Source organism: Bombina bombina, chromosome 4, assembly GCF_027579735.1.
Source record: "Bombina bombina isolate aBomBom1 chromosome 4, aBomBom1.pri, whole genome shotgun sequence".
Lineage (NCBI taxonomy): Eukaryota > Metazoa > Chordata > Amphibia > Anura > Bombinatoridae > Bombina > Bombina bombina.
In genome coordinates, this window is record NC_069502.1 from 103,755,282 (window position 1) to 103,773,410 (window position 18,129).

Consider the following 18,129-nt stretch of genomic DNA (forward strand, 5'->3'; position numbering starts at 1 on the left):
TTGAAAAAATAGGATACGCCATTGATGTAAGTGGATTTGCGTTATTTCCGAGTCTGGCCAAAAAAGTGAGCGGTACACCTGTACCTGCAAGACTCGTAATACCAGAGGGTGTTAAAAAGCAGCGTTGGGACAGGCCAACGCTGCTTTTTCAGCTACCGCAAAACTCGTAATCTAGCCGAGTGTTTGTTATTTTTTGTAATGGTAGTTTTTTTTATTTTTTGTAATTGTAGTATTTTTTTATTTTTGTAATGTTAGGTTTTAGTGTAAGGCTGCTTACATTTTATTTCAAAGGTAAGTTTGTATTTATTTTAACTAGGTAATTAGTAAATAACTATTTACTAACTAGTTTACCTAGTCAGAATAAATACAAACTTACCTGTGAAATAAAAACCTAAGCTAGCTACAATATAACTATTAGTTATATTGTAGCTAGCTTAGGTTTTTATTTTATTTCACAGGTAAGTATTTAGTTTTAAATAGGTCTTATTTAATTAAGAAATTGCAACTTTAATTTAGGTCTATTTTAATTATTTTAAAGTTAGGGGGTGTTAGGGTTAGGTTTAGGGGTTAATAGTTTAATTTATTGTTTTGCGATTTGGGGAGCTGTCGGTTTAGGGGTTAATAGGTTTAGTTAGTGTTAGTGATGTGGGAGGCCAGAGGTTTAGGGGTTAATACCTTTATCTAGTGGCGGAGATGTTGGGGAGCGGCGGAATAGGGGTTAATAACTTTAACATAGTGGTGGCGATATCGGGAGCGGCAGATTAGGGGTTAATATCTTTATTTCTGTGGCGGCGATATCGGGAGTGATTAGGGGTTAATAACATTATGTAGGAGTCTGCGATGTTGGGGAGGCAGATTAGGGATTAATAACATTATGTAGGTGTTGGCGATGTCGGGGGCAGCAGAGGGGTGTTTAGACGTGGGGTTTATGTTAGGGTGTTAGGTTTAAACTTAGCTTTTTTTCCCCATAGACATCAATGGGGCTGCGTTACAGAGATTTTTATTCTGAGATCACAGGAGTTAGGTTTTTTTCTAACACTTAATCCCCATTCATGTCTATGGGGAAAGCGTGCACGAGCACGTCGAAACAGCGCTTGTTTTTTATGAGGTATGGAGCTTAAAAGCTGCATATCGCATGCACAAGCCGGATGTTTCAAAACTTGTAATGGCTGCGCTATGGAGGGTTATATAATGCAACTTTTGTTACGTTCATTAAAAACCCTCTAGCGTGCATAACTTGTAATCTACCTGAAAGTGCACAATTAAAAAGACTCTGTCCATTTTGATTATAGAAGTGAATTGGAAAGATGTTTAAAATTGTGTGCTGACTTTAATGTCCCTTTAACCTGCTATGCCAACTCTAAAGTGACATTTGTCAATCCCCCAGGCTTCTCAGCAGCTTGTGCAATGATAAATGCAGGCAGCTTATTGCTTCCCGCCAGCTGAGATGCTGGACAGACAGGGGCAAGATGTCCGTCCTTGTCGTCAGGCGATTAGTAAATGTAGCCTAATAACTTTATATCATAATAAATCATTGTTTTGCTCTAATCTGGATTTATTGAATATATATATAAAAAAAAAAAACTTAAAGGTAACATAAAATATTTTCTTACTTTGTATTTCTGAGTATTTCATCATAATCAGAAAACCCCAGCGCAGAGTTGTGGATGTTGTCTCCATTCCAGCAAAAAATAAATCACTCACAAGATGCACCAGATTTTCATTGCTGAAATATTTTCCATGAACCTTCTCTTCCTAAATGTTATATATATAAAGAAATGAAAATGAAACAAATATGTAACACATATTTAAAATATATTTCAGTTAAACAAAACTATCTGCACTTTATTTAAATCCCATAAATGTAAACTGCAAGGGTTAGATTAGATTACAAGTAAAATTGAACCAATAGTGCAGGGAGCATTGTCTTTAGTGCAACCTTATGCAAAGAATAACACACCATCTGGTATTATAAATTGATTATTAAAAGGGACAGTCTAGTCAAAATTAAACTGTCATGATTCAGATAGGGCATGTAATTTTAAACAACTTTACAATTTACTTTTATCAACAAATTTGCTTTCTTCTCTTGGTATTCTTTGTTGAAAGTTACACTTAGATTCATATGCTAATTTCTAAGCCCTTGAAGGCCACCTGTTATCTCAGTGCATAGTGACAGTGTTTCTCAGTTAGACAGTGCTTATTCATTTATGTCATACATATAATATTGTGCTCACTCCCGTGGAGTTATTTATGAGTCAGCACCGATTGCCTAAAATGCAAGTCAGTCAAAAGAACTGAGTTAAGAGGGCAGTCTGCAGAGGCTTAGATTACAGAGGTAATAAGTATATTAATATAACTGTGTTGGTTATTCAAAACTGGGGAATGGATAATAAAAGTATTATCTATCTTTTTAAACAATAACAATTATGGAGCAAACTGCCCCTTTAACCAAATCTTTTTAGCACGCCTTATACTTTTAATTGATAGTGCAGAAAGTTATATTAGTGAGTTTATTGCACTTGTATTACAAGTATACCACTGAACTACATGAAAAACTTTACTACTTGCACACTTAGTGCACACTCTCAATCACATAACATCACAAGGGGCTGCTTATATGTTTTCCTTTTGAGGTGAACAAATAAATCCAAACTATTGCATCTCAATAAAATCTTATAATGAGAAATAAGACAGAAACTTTAAATTTTTCAAGGTACATAATACGGATTCATTAGTTTTCAAATTCAAAGTATGTAGCAAAGCATGTGAAGGAGCAAACAAATTGGAGAAAGGATTACAAGATAAACCCTATCAGGTTTCCAAGTAAATAAATAAATAAAAAAATCTAAAAAAGAAAACTTTGGAGCATAAAATGTAAGAAAGGGAAATGCTTAAAGGGACACTGAACCCAAATTTTTTCTTTTGTAATTCAGAAAGAGCATGCAATTTTAAGCAACTTTCTAATTTACTCCTATTATCGATTTTTCTTCGTTCTCTTGCTATTATTATTTGAAATAAGCTTTTTTTTGTTTCAGTACTCTGGACAGCACTTTTTTATTGGTGGAGGAATTTATCCACCAATCAGCAAGGACAACCCAGGTTGTTCACCAAAAATGGGCCGGCATCTAAACTTACATTCTTGCATTTCAAATAAAGATAACAAAAGAATGAAGAAAATTTGATAATAGGAGTAAATTTGAAATTTGCTTAAAATTTCATGCTCAATCTGAATCACGAAAGAATTTTTTTGGGTACAGTGTCCCTTTAATACATCATTTTATTTTGTATAACCAAAAGAATCAATCAATGGGACAAAAATTGCAACAAAATAATTTAGTTGATTCCAGATTATATTAGGTAGAAACTAAATTATATCAACGTAAATAAAACTCAGTGTCAAGATGGAATAAGAATACATCAAAGGATTCTGAGGGAATGTAACACTTTAAAATCTGTTTACATTTATATCTGAACTAATATATTCAGCGAGTTTAAGCAGGAAGTGCCTGTCAAGTGTCAACCAATGAGCATTAACAGGAAGTGTTAACCAGACAATAAGTATTATTAAGAAGTGCCTATTAGCTAATAAGCACTGGTAAGAAGTGCACAACGGATAAAGCTGTATTGTTTTTCCATGTTAAAAAAATGAATATGTAGAGATGCTGCTAATTCATATAAATAACAGATATAGACCAGTAAACAGGAGTGATAGCCAGCTTGATTTGGTAAGATATAAGCCATGCTAGATTCCTCTACTCAGTTTATATAAAAGACAGGCATCAAAACATATGATTGAAAGACAGGCATCAACAAATTGCCATGATTGAATCATAATAATATTGGATACAATTAATAATTGGGTTTACTCAATGATATATTTAAAAATATATTTTTAAAATGACCTAGAGAGAGGAAGGATTAAAAACAACTTTTATGGGGGGCGGAGCCAACTCTGAAGCCAGGCGGTCGCATTTTTCAGCAGCTCCTACCATACTTTCTATAAAAGATAAATTTAACGACCGTCTGTGGCCATCTACCTTACTATAAAGCTACTAATGTTGGTCTGACAGCACAGCCGTTCTCGACAGCCACTTTTACTAGGAGTGGCACCTTATATACAGACTTCTTCTACCCTGATATGTTCTTCGCTGGCTGCGCAGTTTACAGCAGCCATCTTGCGGCCTAACTGACACCTTCATTTGGGAGCAAAACAAACTGAGAGATTTTATCTTTCACCCCTACCTTAGGGGACCGCTATCTTCTCTCACCATGGAGGATGCTGAGCGCATATTGGTGCAAATGCATATATTCCTAGAGGCGTGTAAAGGTGCGTTCAGATACCAGCCTGAAATGGAGTCTCAGCAACCAGCAGCGATACTCTCACCTCATGCCGCCTACTCTACCAAGCCTGCTCCCGAGGATAGAGGAACTGCGGGACTGCAGAATACGCCGCCTGAAAGTCATCAGCCCCTGTATAATGTCAGCCCAGCTTGTGAACTACCCGATGCAGCTGCGTGTGGAATAGATGTAAAATGTCTGGTGTCTTGTATCAGGGCTTGTAGTGTCTTCTGGAAACCAAAACCGTTATGGACAGACCGACCCGATGGAGCAGCAACCCAAAGAGACTCTTACCTTATACAAGTAGAAGTGTCCCCCCACCCGGAGAGTCTTATCCAGTATGGCCCATGTTTCAAGGGTTGGGAATTTAACATGCAGCTCATACCTAGCGCAACGCAGTGAGTTGGTGTGAGTTAGAGACTCATTTTTGCTGTGAGTGGCTCAGTGAACTCTGGAGCACTTTAAAGTGCTGGCGCTATTACATATGCCTCACTGTCTACTAGCTGATGATTAACACTCTGGACATATTGTCATATCGATAAGTTTACCTTCAATTTGCACCCACATTCATATTGTATATATGTTCTGTTAATTGCTGAGCAAAGTTTGTTTATCCATATTGTTGACCTATTATGTGAAGGTGATAGTGCAGTTTATATTGTGCCACTACATTTCTCTGTCTGTATTTCTCACTCCACTTGGAGCAATCATATGGAAGTTGTTTTAGTTAATTTGCTCTACCTTGCTTCATAGTCCTAAATCATTTAAACCATTTATATTATAATACACCACACTCCGAAATTTTAACTTATATCTTTTTGATGGCTGATATAGTTACCACTTTCTACCACTGGAGGGGAGTAGAGATTCACTTTTGCTTTAAACACAGCATATATTTGTCTAAACTTGGCTTAGATTACATATCACTTGGGACTGCTTCAAGATGCCTAATAATATATATATTGAGTTACCCTCTGCAGATTACTTATTTATATATATACAGGTCATAACCAGGTAGCTATATATTTTTCTTTACTGCCTCCTACTGGTTAAAATAGCTAATGCTATTAGTAGAGGGCTGATGACTGTTACTGTTTACACTATCTATACTAAGCTCTGAGCTTTCATTAGTTTTTATGTTGTTGTGACATGTTAATTGTGTATGATATCTATATTAGCTCCTGTTTTCATTGCATATGTTGAGAATTCTTTACGGCAGGGAAGCCTCATTAGCTATATTAAATCCAGTCTAAGTTAGGAATTTAGGGCGCGATCCGATATCGATCGCAGTTTGCGGCGCAAGCGAGGGAACCGGCGTCGCCCGCAGTTTCAGCTCGCAACTCGAGCCATCCCATATAGGTCGCCGTCAGATGCTAACGTGCCGTAAGTCTCACAAACCAGCGATGTCCAGAAATCTGCGTAAGTACAAATTTCTGGCGTCGCCAGTGACTTGCGGCACGTTAGAAACTGCCGGCACCTATAAAACCTGACTAAAGTTTAAAACACCCGCACTGTCTAACACGCCTCCCTAACATAGCCCGCACTGTCTAACACGCCTCCCTAACATAGCCCGCACTGTCTAACCCTCTATCCGCTATCCCCCCTCACTAGCCTAACAATAAAAAAGCTATTAACCCCTAAACCGCCGCTCCTTTACCCCGCCGCAACCTAATAAAGTTATTAACCCCTAAACCGCCGCTCCCGTACCCCGCCGCCAGCTATATTATATCTATAACCCCCTAAAGTGAGCCCCTAACACCGCCGCCATCTATATTAAAATTATTAACCCCTAATGTAAGCCCCTTACACCGCCGCCATCTCTATTAAAATGATTAACCCCTAATTTAATCTACCTACCCCGCCGCCAGCTATATTATCTATATTAACCCTAAGTATATTATAGTTAATATAGGTATTACATTATATATATTAACTATATTAACCCTAATTATATTAGGGTTAATATAGTTAATATAGTTACTATAGTTTTTATATTAACTATATTAACTCTATCTAACCCTAACTAAATTTATATTAAATTAATCTAATTCATTTATAAACTAAAATATTCCTATTTAAATCTAAATACTTACTTATAAAATAAACCCTAAGATAGCTACAATATAATTAATAATTACATTGTAGCTATGTTAGGGTTAATATTTATTTTACAGGTAAATTGTTAATTATTTTAACTAGGTATAATAGATATTAAATAGTTATTAACTATTTAATATCTACCTAGTTAAAATAATTACCCAATTACCTGTAAAATAAATCCTAACCTAAGTTACAAATACACCTACACTATCAATAAATTTAATAAACTACAAACATCTATCTAAAAATACAATAAAATTAACTAAACTAAATTACAAAAAAAACCAAACACTAAATTACAAAAAATAAAAAAAAGATTACAAGATATTTAAGCTAATTACACCTATTCTAAGCCCCCTAATAAAATAATAAACCCCCAAAATAAAAAAAATTCCCTGCCCTATTCTAAATTCAACAAATTTCAAAGCTCTTTACCTTACCAGCCCTTAAAAGGGCCTTTTGTGGGGCATGCCCCAAAGAATTCAGCTCTTTTGCCTACAACAAATACAATCCCCCCCCCCATTACAACCCACCACCCACATACCCCTATTCTAAACTCACCCAAACCCCCCTTAAAAAAGCCTAACACTACCCCCTGAAGATCTCCCTACCTTGTCTTCACCACACCGGGCCGAACTCCTGATCCGATCCGGGCGATGTCTTCCTCCAAGCGGCAAAGAAGAATTCTTCCTCCGGCGATGTCATCCTCCAAGCGGCAAAGAAGAATTCTTCCTCCGGCGACGTCTTCCTCCAAGCGGCAGCAAAGTCTTCATTCTTCCGGCGGCATCTTCAATCTTCTTTCTTCGCTCCGCCGCCGCGGAGCATCCATCCCGGCCGACTGCTGAACTTGGAATGAGGTACCTTTAAATGACGTCATCCAAGATGGCGTCCGCCGAATTCCGATTGGCTGATAGGATTCTATCAGCCAATCGGAATTAAGTTAAAAAAATCTGATTGGCTGATTGAATCAGCCAATCAGATTCAAGTTCAATCCGATTGGCTGATCCAATCAGCCAATCAGATTGAGCTCGCATTCTATTGGCTGTTCCGATCAGCCAATAGAATGCGAGCTCAATCTGATTGGCTGATTGGATCAGCCAATCGGATTGAACTTGAATCTGATTGGCTGATTCAATCAGCCAATCAGATTTTTTTAACTTAATTCCGATTGGCTGATAGAATCCTATCAGCCAATCGGAATTCGGTGGACGCCATCTTGGATGACATCATTTAAAGGTACCTCATTCCAAGTTCAGCAGTCGGCCAGGATGGATGCTCCGCGGCGGCGGAGCAAAGAAAGAAGATTGAAGATGCCGCCGGAAGAATGAAGACTTTGCTGCCGCTTGGAGGAAGACGTCGCCGGAGGAAGAATTCTTCTTTGCCGCTTGGAGGATGACATCGCCGGAGGAAGAATTCTTCTTTGCCGCTTGGAGGAAGACATCGCCCGGATCGGATCAGGAGTTCGGCCCGGTGTGGTGAAGACAAGGTAGGGAGATCTTCAGGGGGGTAGTGTTAGGCTTTTTTAAGGGGGGTTTGGGTGGGTTTAGAATAGGGGTATGTGGGTGGTGGGTTGTAATGGGGGGGGATTGTATTTGTTGTAGGCAAAAGAGCTGAATTATTTGGGGCATGCCCCACAAAAGGCCCTTTTAAGGGCTGGTAAGGTAAAGAGCTTTGAAATTTGTTGAATTTAGAATAGGGCAGGGAATTTTTTTTATTTTGGGGGTTTATTATTTTATTAGGGGGCTTAGAATAGGTGTAATTAGCTTAAATATCTTGTAATCTTTTTTTTATTTTTTGTAATTTAGTGTTTGTTTTTTTTTTGTAATTTAGTTTAGTTAATTTTATTGTATTTTTAGATAGATGTTTGTAGTTTATTAAATTTATTGATAGTGTAGGTGTATTTGTAACTTAGGTTAGGATTTATTTTACAAGTAATTGGGTAATTATTTTAACTAGGTAGATATTAAATAGTTAATAACTATTTAATATCTATTATACCTAGTTAAAATAATTAACAATTTACCTGTAAAATAAATATTAACCCTAACATAGCTACAATGTAATTATTAATTATATTGTAGCTATCTTAGGGTTTATTTTATAGGTAAGTATTTAGATTTAAATAGGAATATTTTAGTTTATAAATGAATTAGATTAATTTAATATAAATTTAGTTAGGGTTAGATAGAGTTAATATAGTTAATATAAAAACTATAGTAACTATATTAACTATATTAACCCTAATATAATTAGGGTTAATATAGTTAATATATATAATGTAATACCTATATTAACTATAATATACTTAGGGTTAATATAGATAATATAGCTGGCGGCGGGGTAGGTAGATTAAATTAGGGGTTAATCATTTTAATAGAGATGGCGGCGGTGTAAGGGGCTTACATTAGGGGTTAATAATTTTTATATAGGTGGCGGCGGTGTAAGGGGTCAGATTAGGGGATAGATAAGGTAGATGGCGGCGGTTTTAGAGGCTCACAGTAGGGGGTTAGTTTATGTGGATGGCGGCGGGGTCCGGGAGCGGCGGTTTATGGGGTAATAACTTTATTAGGGATTTCGGGGGGGGGGGGGGATCGCGGTTGACAGGGAGATAGACATTGCGCATGCGTTAGGTGTTAGGTTTATTTTAGCAGATCGCGGTTGACAGGGAGATAGACATTGCGCATGCGTTAGGTGTTAGGTTTATTTTCTAGTTAGTTTAGGGAGTTACGGGGCTCCAATAGTCAGCGTAAGGCTTCTTACGGCTGCTTTTTGTGGCGAGGTGAAAATGGAGTAAGTTTTCTCCATTTTCGCCATGTAAGTCCTTACGCTGCATATTGGATACCAAACTGCGCGGGTTTGGTATACCTGCCTATGGCCCAAAAAACTGCGGGCGACGGCAGAAATATACGGGTGTAACTTCTAGGTTACGCCGTATATGTGATACCAAATCCGCGCAAATATTGGCGTCGCCGGCTTTTGCGGGCGACGATTTATATCGGATCGACCCCTTAATGTCTGACACCCTAAATAATCCGCTACAGCTAAGACACTTTAATTCCTTATATTATGCAGTGTGCGGATATTTGTAGCCATGCTTGTGTTTCCCCTCACTGTAGTACAGCTAATTTTATTTGTGCGCCTATATTCTTCAGGGAAGTGGGGTTATGAGTTGAGTGAACCATTGCTTTAGTACACTGGGGTTATTTCGATCCATGCGATCAGCGGCCGAGATCGCAGGTAGAAGTCTGGGTAATCTGTCACTTTGCGCCCCACAGAAATTATAACAGTGTAAACCTACTCTACTTCACTTTGACATTTTCACACTACACTCAATGTATTCACCTTAATCTTTCAGTCTGGTACATATTAGCAAATGCCTGCTGAGTATTAACATATGCTCTCTACATAGTTTGTTGTTATTTGTAACTTAGTGTCTTCCTATTGCTGGATATAGAGCTTCTGCTCAAGAAACTGATATCACTCATATTGTAAAAATTAGAACTAGGCTCTCACATGCCAGAAATACTACTACCCTACTAGGTAGCCAGTCTATTTTATTTCCCCCCTGCTTACTACTATGTTTATGAGGTTATATATACGATTACATTGTCCTGTACCTCTACAGTCTGTCCGCTCAGTATTTGCTGCCTCTCATATTTACTTTGTTACCTCCTCCCCAACCCATAATGAGCTCTTTAGCATTTAAACCACATATGCTTCTTATTTTATCTGCAACCTATTTACTCCCTTAGTAAGTACTCTAAATACCAAGCTACTGACTTCACCTACTTTATCTAGATCAGCAGGACTGATCAATAATACTAGCTGGATTAGCCTATAATCTCTACACACACCCTGACTTCTTTACAGTTTCATTTGCTCTCCCCCCCAGCTTAGTGACATTACACAATCGGTGCTTTATACCTTGAAAGTCTTCTTTGGCATATATTCTACTCATAGTATCTATTTTACCACCCCCCCCCCTGCTACTATACTACTCTATAATATGTCTCCTAGCTTTAGGAGAATTAAAGAAGCGGTTTCTCTTGTCTATACCCCACCTCCCGCCACCCCCTTGATATCCCTTTCTATTCCAAAGTGCATCATAATACGGAACCCACCTATTTTGATCAGACCCTCACATTAGCCAGTGCTCTTTATTGTCTCCATGATTCTCATATAGACACCTGGCGGACTCTTCCAATCACACATGCTACATACTTTTATGAATCTGTACGAAATATTGAGTCCCCCCCAGTATTCACTTTGAGGCGTTCCGACTGAGCTCTATTCTAAGATCATGAAGGGTACCCTAAACACAATCTCAGACTAACGAAAGTGGTCTCAAACTCATTTGGCCAAATGGGCCCTTTCTTATCACTACAGACTACTTCTTGAACCATATAGCCTACACAAAATTAATCAATACTCATCCTGGGAAAGAGATCTAGGTTTCGCTGCTGACACTGACATTTGGTACAAACAAACCCTTGATACTAAAAAACTCTTGCATTGTGCAACTTTATGGGAACTTCAATACAAAATCTTAGTCAGATGGCACCTAGTTCCCAGCACACTCCATAAGATTTACGGAACTCAATCCCCCATGTGTTGGAGAGATTGTGAACAGATAGGCACTACTTTCCACATGTGATGGTCCTGCTCTAAAATTCAATTGACTTGGCAGAAAATACACAAACTCCTTGATTAACTTCATCTCACTTTACCATACTCTCTGGAAGTATTTTTATTACACATGAACTTAACAAATCTAAGCCCGGCGAGTAAAGCACTAGTAATTTACATATGTATGGCTATCAAACTAGCAATAGCAAGATCTTGGAAAACCAAAGACCCCCTATACTTCACTCAATTCCTCACCACAATACAATATATCAGGCAAATGGAACTCTATCCCCATAGAGTTCTGACAAACTAGACTTCTACCTCGATACATGGGCACCTTGGAATTTGGAGTTCCTGGACTAAACCTGCATTTGGGGTGGAGACAAGAGGAGAGAATGAACATTCTGGGTTTTTTTTTTTGTTTTTTTGTTTTTTCCATTCTCGCTTCCCCACCTGATCCTCTAAATTCCTATTCTTCCTTACCATGCTCCTAACAAAAGCTATCCCCACACTGCGGGCACTTCAAACGTGTCACCAAAAACTAACTCAACAACTATTCATTAATTTTTACTTATAAGGTAATTTGTTTGGATAAATAAAATGAGGTATCATGTCTCAAATCTCATCACATCCACTTAGATCTTTAACCCAGATCTGCCATTTTAACTGTTTTATGTAACAGAATTTCTTTGTCCAATGTGAATTTCAACTTCATCTGCGAATGTAACTCTACTGCATACTTGTGATGGGACACCCTTGCCATTATGCTATGTTATTTCATACCTCAAAAAAACAAAAAACATGTACAAGCATATTTTTAATAAAGTGTTATACTGTGTATTTACTGTAAATATTTCAAATTTCAACGTTCTGCACATAGCAGAATATGTTCAATGTTTTTTCAAGTAAATATATTCCTGTATATATATATATATATATATATATATATATATATATATATATATATATCTGTATATATCTATACCTGTATATAATCATGTACATATATATATATATATATATATATATATATATATATATATATATATATATATATATATTTGTACAAAAAGCATTAAAGCATTATATATATATATATACAGCTGAACAAAAAACTTTCACTCTCTGGTCTTTTTAAGAAAAATCTTTGGTCCCTGAAACATCACTACTTTTCACAGTAAAATATTTTTCTTAAAAATACCAGAGAGTGCAAGTTTTTTGTTCAGCTGTATTTAAACCTTACTAGCACCCTGGTAGTTGTGGGACTGTGTGAGAGTGTTCTCCTTTGTTATTGTATATATAGAAATATGTATTTATGAATAAATAGAAAATGTTCATCTATGTGTAGAACATTGGAATGTAAAATATTCCTTTAGAGGAACTATAGACTTTGACTAGACTACATACGGCTTTTCAACAGTTGTTGTTTTCTGCTTACTGTGGATACTATGGCTTATACTACAGCTAATGCTGACTGCAAACATGACGCTCCACATCATACTCCTTGAGGAGTTTTTACCTATACTTGTACTTTGCTAAAGACTGTGTCCAAAAAAGGGATATATGCTTATTATTAAGATTAGGCTACAAAGTAACATCCTTATTGTGGATCATCACAAAGGTGCTCATTTTTTGAATAAGCGCTATATACACCCATTGAAGACTTTATTAGGAGTTGCATAAGACTTTATTAGGAGTTACATATTTATATATATTTTACTTGAGTTGTGGCCACAACATGTATGTGTGTATTGTGTGAATGACTTTTATTATTATTATATTTTTTTGAGCCTATTAAATAACTTATATTTATATTTAGCTGTATTTCTGATTTTTTATAGAATTGTGTATTGATAAACTAATTTCCCTTTTAGCTTTTATTAGCGCCACTATCCCCCTCTTTTTATTTTATATTTTAGCCTAACCGTGTTTGGGAGAATCACAGTCTATTTTTGAGTGTGCATAAAGGGTGTTTAAGAGTCCAGGATAGCACACCCGTTTCTGCTATTTAGTAGATGTGTTTTAATTAAATATTAATTTTGGAACCATATTTTACTAGTGATACTCAATTTATGTAAGAGGTACATTCCTATATTATTGATAGTGATTATAATGAAAGTGATGATATGATAAAGAACAAAAACTCAATGACTATAGCATAGTGATTAGTATAATTCTATGTTAATAATATAATGTGATGTCTTATTAAGAGAATATTGGGTTGAAATTAAGAGATGTGCTATGTAATTCTCTATACTACAAGAGGTCACTAAATGTGAAAATATGTTTCTCTTTATATTATTTAAGAACATTATGTGTTATTTCTTATACTAATAATGTATATAGCCCAATGTATCCATAATGATACATATACCCATTTACATAATCATGTTTAAATATGTGGGGGAAAAGAGACTTTATAAATAAGGGAAGACAATAATAATAATGTTTTTAGAACTTAATTGAAGAAAATAAGTGAGAAATAAATGCTCAAGAATGGTTGATAATCCCTAAGTAATTATATCCTATATATCTATAATTACTCCCCAAGTTATACGGAACAAAAAATGTGATAAATATGATAAAGAACAAAAACTCAATGACTAAAATGGGGAGAGAGTAAGCGCTAAAAAGCTTAAAAGGCTAGTAAAAAGTATATTTCAATACATATAAAAATTTACAAATGGCAATCAGACGCATGGATCCATGTCTGACTTAACAAAAAAATATATATAATAAACAAATCTAAAAGTATCTAAAAATATCCAATGGAGTAAAGCATGTGACGCTGACTTAGTGAGCCAGTGATGAGGAGTTAGAAGGACATGTACATCCAATAATATAAACAACCTAAGTGAGTGATTGAGTGCACACAATAGCTGACAACAAAGAAAAATAGCATTCACAAAAAATAGTGTTCACAAAAATTGGCGTACATAAAAAATGTTCAAATGTTCAACCGGTTATATGTAAGTGAATCCAGTAGTGTTTCCTCCAAAGTGACGTGTAGAAATATAACGTGAAGTCAATAATAGTAGAATGTAAACGTTGAGTGGGTCAAATTAATGTGGTTCAGCTTCTAAATTAAAAAATTGTAAATCCATGAGGTGTATAAAAATAAAAATAAAAATAACTTATGAAAAAATCCATGTGGAAAACTTGAATTCAAATGATAAACAAAGGTCAAAAATCAAAAGACAAAAATAAAAAGACAAAAATATCAAAAGACAAAAATAGAAAATCAGTGATAATATTAAAAAGCACTAAAGATCTAGTGAAAACAAATCCTTAATTCAGATGTTAAAAATCCTTGGTAAGATCCATAACAAACAAATACATCGATAAAATACCTAAAAGGGAACAAAAGAGGAACAAATTGTGCAACACTGTATATGATATATGATATAGGTAATTAAAACCAAGCTCACCAGTATGCCAACGCGTTTCGGCCTAGACTAGGCCTTTCTCAAGACTATACTGTATCATAAAATCTGGGAGCTTTAAGTAGGGTCAGTGTTGAAATGATTGGTGCTGTTTTGGCGCCATTTTTAGAGGCACCTCCCTTTCCTGTTTCACCCATTGTATCTCTGGGATATTTCCTGTGTTGTGTTTCCTGTTTCACCCATTGCATCTCTGGGATATTTCCTATGTTATGTTTATGTTTTCCCATCTTAAAGGTCAATTGGTTCCTATTATTGCCACAAATTCTAGTATAAATCTAGATTTTCCTATTTATTTGTTTTTTATTTTCATTATTAGGTAATAGTAGCGTTTTGTCAATGTTGTTATTATTATATTCTGTGTTAACTCTGTTAGTTTTCTGGGTGGGTTTCCCCTTTCTTTGGGCTCAAATTGCTTATTTATTTACATGGACTGGTTCTCATTTATGAATTGCCCCTGTTGATGTCAAAAACTTAATTTCCAATGCGATCTTATTTTGAAAATTGCTATGACCGGAAGTGGCCTGGTATCGCGGCATCAACTTCCGTTTTAGCTTTTGGGAGACATAGTTTATTCGATTCACCGGTCTCTATCATGTGACCGGAAGTACTTTAGTCCACCGGTCTGCATCATGTGACCGGAAGGTGGAGCATCATATTCCCCATTGATTATGGGATATGTAGTTCCCTCATTAATTAGGACTGCAGATCTTTCTCAGATGTTCGGTATTACCCGATCTTACTATGGCTCATTTTCTCTATGTGTCTATAACATATAATGTTAGAGTCAATGTGCCAATATGTAATAGAATCGGTTACTGGGAATAGTCAATTCTTTGAATAATGTATGTAATTTCTTACAATGCTGATCTGTCACTGCTTATAGTAAAACTGCTTCTAATAAAAATCGCTATGTTAATTCTAAGCACATTCTTGGATCCTAATAAAACCCACTTTCTTAATTCTAGGCACATTCTTGGATCTTAATATTGAATAGCTTTACAATTTACTTTTATTTGTTCATACTTTCGTAATGGATAGCCGTTTCACTGCTTCCTTCTAGTTCTTTTGAAAATAAAGCCTATGGGTATTCTCAAGGAGCCATTGAGTCATATATGACCTTGAAAAAGTATAGACCTGCAATGTTTATCTAACTTAACATTGTGAGATGTTTATTGCATCCTAATGATGTATCTTACCGCCGATGGTGGGATGACAAACTGTAATGTCTCAAGAGGGATCAAGGATCTTCCTATCTGTTCACAGTGAAGTTGTAAGCTCAGATCTAATTGGGAGGGTTTCATTACATTTGTATGTGTATATAAAGGACTTTAGGTGACCATTAACCAGAAATCAGCTGGTGAAAGATCAGGCGTAAATACACTCAAAGTGATGGCTTCTGTTTGAATTTGGGGCAGACGTGGGGTAGAGGATACAAGATACAAAATCTTCAAATTATGATATTTCATTTCACACAGTAAGTAGTCCTACATTGGATTGTTATGTATAGACCAGTGTATGAATACAGGGTTTTTTCTTTTCTATGATACTTTTTTAGTTCAATATGACAATTTTAAAGTTGTCATACTGAATGTGTTCAGTTTGTCAAAGCTGGGTGTATTCAATATGGCATTGTCGCAATTCTTTAGGTCTATTATTCCCGTGTATGGATCTGTTGCCAGGTGTTAATTACTTGACAAATGTACTTATGCTTGTATATTTACTCATTTGTGCTGATGTATCTCTGTGACCAAATTGTCCTATGCCTGATGTTATGTTTCTCTCTCTGATATGATTTTGTTCTTAATGAGTGACTAACATTTTGTAATACAGAACAAGTATTATGCCCACTCTAAATTTTTACATTTCCCTTGGTTTTTATAGGAAACGTAGAGGGTTAGTATTTTCGATTTTCACTTCCACTCTAGTTTATAGCTTTCATGTATTCAATCTCCCTTTATAAGTACATAGAAAATAGTGATGAAAGCGGAGGTAAATATTTAGTTGGGATACTGTGTGGGGTAACCAACTTAGCGGTCGCATGTTATGATCCTATCTCTCTAACTTAGGTCATATCATATTTGAGCACTCGGAGATGGATGGTGGTTGTTATTTAATAGATGTTATTTAATGGAGATCAGGTCTGCAAGGTCTTCTTTCTGATTTAAACCTCTAGGGTATAGACAGTCCATCATAAATATCCATCTTGATTCATTGAATAGTAGTTTTTGCTCATGGTTTCCTCCTCTCCAGTCTTTTTTGACCTTCTGTATCCCAAAATAACTCAAATCTTTCAGATTCCCCTTGTGAGTAGTTGCAAATGCTTGTAGAGTGGGGTATCTAGTCTGCCTCTCTCTATTCATAGGATGTGTTCCCTGATCCTATCTTTGAGGGCCCTTGATGTCTGCCCTATATATTGTAATCCACAGGAAACTAGATAGATCACATTTTTGTCGCTACATCTGATCAACTCTTTGATCCTATGTTTCTCGTTTCTCTGATGTGATGAGAAAGTATCCATTTTTTGTCCGTTCTTACAAGCTTTACAGCGTGAACATGGGTAGAAGCCTTTAATGCCTTTTCCTTGGTGATTGGTCGTGTCATTAGTATTTCCTTTCCTAGGTATATTAGGAGCTATCATCGTTTTCAGGTTCCTAGTTCTCCTATAAATGAATCTCGGATGTGGATTCAGCCTTTCCCCAATCACGTCATCATCTTTGAGTATCGCCCAATGTTTCTTAATAATCTTTTCCAGGATGGATCTGTTCTCACAGTACTCGGATATCATAGGTACGTTGATTGTTTCATCATCCCAGGTTTTTCTTGATTTGTTTTTATAACTCAGGAGGTTCTATCTCTTACTGATTTCTTCAATTTTATCATCCAATGACTTATTGTCATACCCTCTTTCCAAGAAACGTTGTTTCAGTATGTCAGCCTGTGCAGTCCATTGTTCTATAGTAGAACAATTTTTCTTGACCCTCAAGAATTGGCCCTGGGGTATATTTGACTTCCAGGTGGGATGATGGCAGCTTGTGTTATGGATATAGTTGTTACAGTCAACCTCCTTGAAGAAAGTTGACGTCTCGAGCTTCCCATCTTTCACTTCAATTCTCAGATCCAGAAAGTCCAGTTTCTCATGGCTGTATTGGTATGCAAACTTAAGATTCTTTTCATTGTGGTTCATTACATTGATAGTATGTAGCAGATCTTCCAATGTTCCACTCCAAATCAAAAAGATGTCATCTATATATCTTGAATATAGGACCAGGTCCGCGCCAGCTGGACATGAGTCCCAGAAGATGTTTTCCCATAGGCCCATGTAGAGATTGGCGTAGCTTGGCGCGAACCTGGTCCTCATTGCTGTGCCGCACAATTGCCTGTAAAACTGATTATTGTTACAGAAATAGTTGTGATGCAAGATATATTTAATACAGTCCAAAATGAATATCCTCTGTTCTTCTGGTATTTCCTCATCCTTTCCTAGGAATGAGTTTACTACTTCAATCCCTAGGTCATGTGGGATACTTGTATAAAGTGACGTAACGTCACATGTGGCCATTATATAGTTGTTCTTCCAGGTCATTGGATTTAGCAGTGACAGAATTTGAGTGGAGTCTCT

General features: G+C 36.3%; 1 protein-coding gene across 1 annotated transcript in view; it reads right to left on the bottom strand.

Moving 5' to 3' along the window:
* Nucleotides 1–18,129, bottom strand: part of LOC128655955 (cytochrome P450 2K6) — a 236,806-nt gene that overhangs the window by 77,316 nt on the left and 141,361 nt on the right. Inside the window, exon 7 of the mRNA XM_053709565.1 lies at nt 1,614–1,755. Coding sequence (XP_053565540.1) covers nt 1,614–1,755 — 142 coding nt within the window. The remainder of the gene's footprint in view (nt 1–1,613; nt 1,756–18,129) is intronic.